The 8,735-nt window shown below is 45.2% G+C and overlaps 1 protein-coding gene across 1 annotated transcript; it reads left to right on the top strand.

Moving 5' to 3' along the window:
- The first annotated feature begins 335 nt into the window (after positions 1–335).
- On the top strand, positions 336–6,310 carry mylz3 (myosin, light polypeptide 3, skeletal muscle). The gene is made up of 6 exons (XM_071330478.1): positions 336–825; positions 1,456–1,522; positions 4,470–4,613; positions 5,127–5,297; positions 5,566–5,643; positions 5,857–6,310. The coding sequence occupies exons 1-6, from the start codon at positions 823–825 to the stop codon at positions 5,883–5,885; spliced, it is 492 nt and encodes a 163-aa protein (XP_071186579.1). The 5' UTR covers positions 336–822; the 3' UTR covers positions 5,886–6,310.
- Positions 6,311–8,735: the final 2,425 nt, after the last annotated feature.

The raw sequence follows: 8,735 nt of genomic DNA, 5'->3' as shown, positions 1-8,735 counted from the left end.
AGAGCAAGAGGAACAACTACTTCAGGTCTCAGAGCGAGTAACGTCACCGATTGAAACGCTCTCAGCGCGCACCACCGCTAACTAGCTAACCATTTCACATCGGTTACACTAGCCTACTACCGAATTCGTGTCAGTTGTTTATGGCCTAATGCAAATAGGTGTACAGCGTCAATAGGAAAAGTCTAACTTGATTTTTAGGGCACTATGCTAATTACGGCCAAAAAATATCCAGTTAAACGTTGTGCTTCATGACGTACCGTTACTGCGGACCCTGCTTTTCGTTGTGTGTTTTGACTACTCCCCTATACAACCATAAGAGGAGGAAGACTCTCACTGTTTAAAAATATCACATTGTAAACATGAGAAGCTTTCTGCAGTTGTAGGTTCTGTTGGTTCGGCGCATTTTTTTAAAAATCTGCGCGGGAACTCGCAAATCCAGCCCATTTCAGTGCCCATTTATCACTCACCTACTTCAGGCTAGAATGTCAACCAATAAAATTATTTGCGACCCTTGTAAAGGGGTTTGGAAATGCTGACCCGAGACGAGGCGTCTCGAATCAGTCCCTTGGCCGACTAAAAATAGCCCTGTCGCCGTCCTTCTAGAGGCTTGCTGGCGCTCCAAGAGGAGGCTACAGCTCCACTTTCCGTATTGCCCTAAGAAAGTTAAAGAACTTCCAAAGCGGCATCTGACCCGCCCCGTGACATCACGACCCGATCATAAATAAGAGAGGGACATTGAGCATGGTTCAGGACCACTCTCTCTCGGGAATCCGGCTTCTTTAGTCTTTCTTTCTGCCCCGTGTCAACTCCTTCATCTCCGTAATGGTGTGTACTTTTGGATTTACCACTGCCTGAATGCTTTTTTTGTGCCTATACATTTGTGTGGCTTTGGGGCTATTGGATTATATAAAAGCCTGACGTTGCTACAGAACTACCACGGGGGCATCTGTGTGATTTGGTATAGAGATTGGATATCAAGACTTGGGTGGTTCCTCCTTTCTTTGTTAACAAAATAAGCCACTGTCATACTCCATTTTTGGGGGAAGAAACCAAGGTGGACGTATTAGATTAGAGCTTCTCATTTGGCTCCACAGAGAAACCGTGGAATATATCCCTAATGCTAATCTGTACATCTCTACGTACTCGTACCATTGAAAGCATTTAATCTAGCCATCGTCACACTAACTACTGTAATTTCTCACCTAGTGTCTAATTCATGTATTGTTCTATATCTAGAATGTAGACCTTCTATACACCTGTACTTCTATGTTATTCTGTTGAGCACCTGCATCACTTTGAGATTAGTCTCTGTATCACCATGGTGCCGGCTATGTGTTGGTACTTTGAGAATGGCAGGACGCCCGTGGTGCATGGTGGTGGTGGATTGGTTATAACAGGTCCCAGATCAGGTCCTAGGGACTCATCCTTGTCTTGTGCTGTGTGCATCTTTAATAGGCTGATGCTGCTCCCGCTCCCGCTGAGGCATCCGGCGCCTCCGCTTTTACGGCCGACCAGATCGAGGGTAAGTGAAGTGTTTGAGTTTCTTAGACAGAACAAAGAGAGGGCCCTATCTATTCTGACTAGGTGAGGACTCTGTAGGACTAGGTGAGGACTCTGTGTAGGACTAGGTGAGGACTCTGGGTCTTTATAGATAGCTCAGTGATAAAGCATGTCCTCTGTGTTTTACAAAGTAGCACTCACCAAGTTCAATAGACAAAAAGACACTCAAGTTGTCCCCAGAATAAGTTCCCCTGTGGACTAGCTTTAGTTAGGTTCTCAAAGTAGAATTGTATGATCTGCATGGTTTCTGCACCATGAGGTCCCCTCTGAGGGCCTAACAAAGTGTGATAAGTCACTGGAAATGACCTAAGTTGTGTCCACTAGTTTTGGAGCCCATGGCCTTGACAACACAAGTGCAGAATAACCCAGGGGCTTGTTCAGCTGTCCAGAGGAGATTAGTGTCCCTGCTTCTATTCTGAGCAGCACTGTCTTGTCTTGAATGACAGGGCACAGTGGTCCTTAGGGCTCGCATGGCCAGCCGCATCTCCGTACAGCAGGAGCCTGATTCCCCCCCCACCCTTTGTTCCTCACTGAAGGACATGATCTTTTAAAATACTCCTTCAGGGTGGCTGTTGTTTTGTGTAGAGCTTGTTGGTGTGTAGAACTAGTGGCAGTTGGTGTGTGTGTGTGTGTGTGTGTGTGTGTGTGTGTGTGTGTGTGTGTGTGTGTGTGTGTGTGTGTGTGTGTGTGTGTGTGTGTGTGTGTGTGTGTGTGTGTGTGTGTGTGTGTGTGTGTGTGTGTGTGTGTGTGTGTGTGTGTGTGTGTGTGTGTGTGTGTGTGTGTGTGTGTGTGCTGGAATCTCTCCCCGAGCCAGGCGGTTCGGGGAACTGGTGGCAGTTGGTGTGTGTGTAGAACTAGTAGCAGTTGGTGTGTAGAACTAGTGGCAGTTGGTGTGTAGAACTAGTGGCAGTTGGTGTGTGTGTGTGTGTGTGTGTAGAACTGGTGGCAGTTGGTGTGTAGAACTAGTGGCAGTTGGTGTGTGTGTGTGTGTGTGTGTGTGTGTGTGTGTGTGTGTGTGTGTGTGTGTGTGTGTGTGTGTGTGTGTGTGTGTGTGTGTGTGTGTGTGTGTGTAGAACTAGTGGCAGTTGGTGTGTGTAGAACTTGTGGCAGTTGGTGTGTGTAGAACTAGTGGCAGTTGGTGTGTGTGTAGAACTAGTGGCAGTTGGTGTGTGTGTAGAACTAGTGGCAGTTAGTGTGTGTAGAACTAGTGGCAGTTGGTGTGTGTAGAACTAGTGGCAGTTGGTGTGTGTGTAGAACTAGTGGCAGTTGGTGTGTGTAGAACTAGTGGCAGTTGGTGTGTGTAGAACTAGTGGCAGTTGGTGTGTGTAGAACTAGTGGCAGTTGGTGTGTGTAGAACTAGTGGCAGTTGGTGTGTGTAGAACTAACTAGTGGTCGGTTACTGGTCAGAAAAGGGTGAGCTGGAAATTAACTGTTGAGGCCCTTTATTCATTTTAGCACCTAGTTAAGTATCACGTCAGTCAGTGGCAGTCCAGTGGTATGTACAGTCCAGTGGTATGTACAGTCCAGTGGTATGTACACTCTCCTATACTGGACACATCATTACCACACTGTTCTTAAAACCATATACAATTCCTGTATGTCATCCTATACAATACAATTATTGTATAGGTGTTATCTTATCAGACAAGTCGCTATTAGAACAAATTGGTAAAACTTTATCAACTTTCATAAATAAGCATTAATAAACAAATGTTTTTTCATTATTTGTAAACATTTATAACCATTTATAATGTGATAAAAGTTATTATAAAGTGTTTCCTAAAGAATCCACTGCTTTAGCATACTCTATACTAGAGAAATTGCTATTGGCTGGAGGAGCCGCTAGGCTGGGTGCTGCAGGAATGCAGGCGGGCCCCATTGGCTGGAGGAGCAGCTAGCCTGGGTGCTGCAGGAATGCAGGCGGGCCCCATTGGCTGGAGGAGCAGCTAGCCTGGGTGCTGCAGGAATGCAGGCGGGCCCCATTGGCTGGAGGAGCAGCTAGCCTGGGTGCTGCAGGAATGCAGGCGGGCCCCATTGGCTGGAGGAGCAGCTAGCCTGGGTGCTGCAGGAATGCAGGCGGGCCCCATTGGCTGGAGGAGCAGCTAGCCTGGGTGCTGCAGGAATGCAGGCGGGCCCCATTGGCTGGAGGAGCAGCTAGCCTGGGTGCTGCAGGAATGCAGGCGGGCACTATGCTAGCATGTGTAGATTACTCCGGAGTCAGCATTCTTATGTTTAAACCGAGCCGGGCAGGAGGAAACGTCCGTGCCCGTATATGGCATGGGTTACTTTCTTAGGGCGTATCGATTGTCAGTCGGTGGTTCTAAATGCCAAACGCCAGCGGGCCTTGTAGGGGGGGTGGGGGGGGGGGGGGGGGGGGGGGCAGCTGCTGCCTTCGGAAATCACATAAGGCCAGCAATCTGTTGGATCGCTTTCAATTGGGATTCACAGTGGAGTCCATATAAATAGTGACCCGCCTGCCATGCTACCTTTCTGCACCTCTACAGTTGATAATTATTCAGGGGACAATGAGGGAGGAATTGAGCGGTCGCCATCTTTGAATCTGCTGCACGGCAACATGAGACATGTCGTGTCTCACCATTCTCCAGTGCTGCATTTAGAATGAACTTTTACGAGAACGGTGAACATTGTGTCATTGATTGCGTGTAGTTTTACTAGAAGTATTGAACAAATATCTGGTCTGTTTTGCAGTTGGTTCACAAAACAAAATGACTAATAACGACCAAGCTCCTTTTCGTCCCTTTCAATAACTAAAATATTACAACTTTGATTTACTGAAACATTTTGAGTGTGAACAAGAGAGTTGTCAGGTTACTGTATGTTTGTGCACACTTTCCGCTTGTCTTCATCCAAGTCATCGTAACTCTTCTGCGTTTCCCTCCGCCCTCCAGACTTCAAAGAGGCTTTCGGGCTCTTCGACAGAGTCGGTGACAGCATGGTTGGATACAACCAGGTGGCTGATATCATGCGCGCCCTGGGACAGAACCCCCAGAACAAGGAGGTTGCAGTGATCCTGGGAAAACCATCCCCCGATGGTGAGACCACCACTACTCCTATAGGGATTGGTTGTGAGAATGTTGTGAGAACGTTATGATACGTTCAGGTATAAATGTAGTATGAAGACCAAACAGGCCTCTCTACTCCTGAAGAATAAGTAATGATGTCTGTTCTAGTCATGACATTGCAAAGTCCCACATACGTTTGCCCTACTGAATGTGGCCCCGGGGATGGAATAGTCCCAAAAGTGTAAATCCCTCCCCCATCTGGCCCTCCAGGTGGTCTTGATCAAACACTCCACGTATTTGAAAAAAACAAATACTCTTTGAACCCACATCTGGTAATGATATGAATGTTAATTTTGTTGTCTGGTTGAAAGACTGATTATAAAAAATAACAATGATGTAACGACCGTCACTAGCGAGACACTAATGTTTGTCATTGACGTGGTGTGCACGATGTGATCGTATGAAAACAAGCAGTGGAAGGCTATAGATGGACCACCCTACCGTGTGTGACTAACGTCGATCTCTTCTCTTTCGTCGTGTCAGATATGGCCAACAAGAGGCTGGCCTTCGCCGATTTCATGCCCATGATGGAAAAAGTGGATAAAATAGTGAAGGGTACACTTGATGACTACGTTGAGGGTCTCCGCGTCTTCGACAAGGAGGGCAACGGCACCGTGTCTGGGGCTGAGCTGCGCATCGTGCTGGGCACACTGGGTGAGTGGAGTCGATGCATTTAGACACGTTACCGTACAGCACTGACTGGGCAGTGGGTTAGGGGTTAGCCAGCTAAAAAGTCTGCTTGGCTGGGTGACATCAATCCCCTGGCCACCCTACACCCTAGGTACACTACTGACAGATTGCTTACAACTGTCTAACCGTCTCAGATCTACACAAGTGCTTAGGGTGTAGGGTGTGTTGGGATTGATTTTTGCATTCAGGATGTGTGTGTTTTCCTGACTGGCTCGTTGTTGGTCCCTCTTAGGTGAGAAGATGTCCGAGACCGAGATTGATTCCCTTCTTATAGGTCAGGAGGACGAGAACGGCAGCATCAACTATGAGGGCAAGTCTTGTTCAACCTCTAAAGAGCAAATACCCTGGATCCTGCACAGATCATGTTTTAATAACACTATCATTAAAATATTTGTACTCTTATTTAAATTGATCAAATTGATGTTTATCAAATTATTTTATAAATTTGTATGTTTTTTTATATTATTTTTTTATTTAGGTCTCTTGCTCCTGTACTTATGCGTCCTCTCTGTTCTCCCCACAGCATTTGTCAAGCACGTCCTGTCTGTGTAAGATAGTGCTGCGGCAACCAAAGCTTATCTATCTCCCAGACCCCATGGTGTCAGGACTGTTTTTCTAAAGACCAACCTAGGAAAGAAAAGGACTATAATGGGATGTCGAAAAGCCATTCTGTGTCTGTTTTATTTTCGTCCGTCAACTTTTCATCTCCTCACTCCTCCTCTCTACGGAAGTTCCCTCTCCGCTGTCAGATGACGACCCTCGCCTCGCCTCCACCTGGGGCATGTTTCTCCACTTGGGGTGGGACGGTGACCACTCATCAAGTGGGGGGTTGTACCCTCTGCCCCGCCCACCTCATGTCATCATCATCTTGCCGGCAATGCTGGCTGGAAAAGATTGTGGATTGGCCGCCAAGCCCCTCCCCCATCAGCTATATTTATTTTCACTCTGTCGTTTCAGAATAAACTTTTCCAAAAGTACATCCCCCACCTGGCTTGATTCTTGGTCTTCTTCATTGAGCTTGTGAGGATGTACTATTTTAGAGGTGTCCTCCATGAAAAGATAAGACAGGAATATTAAGGTGTGTGTATCCTCTGTCTAAAGTGTATAAATACACCTTCAATGAAATACATCATATATCATAGCATATTTTTTCATAAACATGTAGTTATATTAAACATGTGAACTACTGTCACCTGTTGACTGAAAGAACACAATTTGCTGAATCTACAGTTACATGTTGTGCAATGGTAAGTTAAAGGCCCAATGCAACCGTTGTTATTATTGTTTTCAATGGGGGGGCTGAAAACTAGCATTTATTGGCAGAGAGTTTTGGAACTCTGTTACTGGTTTATTAACTAAACTCCATCCCACCAAAACAGGCTGAAACTTAAGGCATTCTGATCTAAACAGCTCTTACTCTAAAAGGGCATTATCATCATTTTCACAATTTCACAGTATTATACCAACCTCATAGTGTATAAATATATAATACAGGAAAGTCACGTTTTTGACTGCAATGGGCCTTTAATGGGATCAAAATAGGAAGGTTGAAGACATTACAAATAACTTTTCTTCCATCGACTGTTTGACACATCTTCAGAAACCCAAGGATCTCACTTAGCATCTACCATGTTTGACTAGTCCCATACAGCCGTGCCATTTATCCATACATGGGTATTGAAGTATCATCAAACAACATATCGAGAGTGGCTATATCATAAAGCATTTTTGTACTGCAGAAAATGTATGTTAGCCCACTCTGAAATCCACTGTAAAACATATTCTATTTTGGTACATACTTGCTGTTGAATGAAATGACCAATTCAAAAGGTTAGTTCACAATCTCACTGGATTAGAGAATAGCAAATCCCACACTGATGGGGGATAAGAATTTGTTCTTAACTGACTTGCCTAGTTAAATAAAGGTTAAATATTTTTTAAATACCCTGAGGGAAATTTTGACTTTTCAATGTAACACAAAACATATTGGGTTTTGAATAAAATAACAAATTAAAAAGTTTTGTTAAAAATCTTATTGGATTATTGAAGCCCAAATCTCATACTACCCTAGGATATATCATCCGTTACGTATGTAATGTGTAGGCAGAGAAAATATGTCGTCGGCTCATTCAGCAGGCCTTACCTCCGCCCAGTAGATGGCAGCACATTCAACAGATGAGGGAGGCTGTATCCTACTCTTGAAGAAACACATTCACTTTTGTTGTGTCGGTTGGGTCAAAGTGTTACACGGGGAAATGTTCTCGAAAGCTGTCAACGTGTTTAACTGGTGTGAAACATGTATGTCGAGGTGGACAGATACTCTACTGCAAGTGCCAGATACGTTAGTTTTGAGCAGTACATAAGTTGTTTATTGTTTCTATGGAGAATAGTGTTGAATTCATCAAAATTATGCATAAACATAAATTATGCATATTTTAGTTTTACAATGTTGTCATGTAACGTTAGTCAGCAAGCAAAATATAGCTAGCTAGTTATATTCAACATTGTCTGTTGACCCGCTAATGCGAAACTGGGACACAGTCACCTTGGGAACACTGAACCAGAAATAGCTAGTTATGCTTAGTTAGCTAGCTTGCTAGAGGGTTTGAGTCCATAATAACTCAGCTATACATACTCCCTATTCATGAAGCTGACTATCCTGATTGATTGAATGGTTCCTTTTTAAATTCTTGGCTTGGTTTAACCTAACTTTGACATTATCTAGGTTACTCAGACCTTGGCAATAGCGTGACTGCGGGTGCACCCGATTAGACTACAACCACCCCATTAAAAGGTGGAAACATCTTACCAACCACCCCATTAAATGGTGGAAACATCTTACCAACCACCCCATTAAAAGGTGGAAACATCTTACCAATCACACCATTAAAAGGTGGAAACATCTTACCAACCACCCCATTAAAAGGTGGAAACATCTTACCAATCACACCATTAAAAGGTGGAAACATCTTACCAATCACACCATTAAAAGGTGGAAACATCTTACCAATCACACCATTCATATGGTGAATGTGGATTTTACACCTTTTAATGGGGTGATTGGTGGCTAATCGGGTGCTTCTGTATCTGAAGCTCTTTCGCTTATCCTAAGGGAGAGGTGCGCGTAGTATGCACTAAATCTCCAGTGCTCACCCACAGCCCGGTTCAACCTGTGCCTGCACTCTGGAGGGTCCGGGCTAGAGTAGTCATCCAGCCTGGGGGAGTGGTGCCAAGGCTGTGCACCAGAGCTCCAGTACTCCCCCACAGCCCGGTCCTTCCGGGGCCACCTCCAAGCACCAGGCCTCCTGTAGGTCTCCTCAGCCTGGTGGGTCCTGTGGCAGCCCCACACACCAGGTTGTCTCTCCGTCTCCTCCCTCCAGGTTCTCTCTCCAGGCCAGAGCC

The sequence above is a fragment of the Salvelinus alpinus genome, chromosome 10 (genome assembly GCF_045679555.1).
Source record: "Salvelinus alpinus chromosome 10, SLU_Salpinus.1, whole genome shotgun sequence".
Taxonomy (NCBI): domain Eukaryota; kingdom Metazoa; phylum Chordata; class Actinopteri; order Salmoniformes; family Salmonidae; genus Salvelinus; species Salvelinus alpinus.
Note: the sequence above shows the minus strand (reverse complement) of the source record. Positions and strands in the feature narration are given on the sequence as shown.

Bases quoted from the DNA above. Each gene is read 5' to 3' on its own strand.
- mylz3 (XM_071330478.1), top strand. The intron at 4,614-5,126 runs GTGAGACCACCA...TCGTCGTGTCAG, and splicing joins GGGAAAACCATCCCCCGATG to ATATGGCCAACAAGAGGCTG. The intron at 5,298-5,565 runs GTGAGTGGAGTC...GGTCCCTCTTAG, and splicing joins CATCGTGCTGGGCACACTGG to GTGAGAAGATGTCCGAGACC.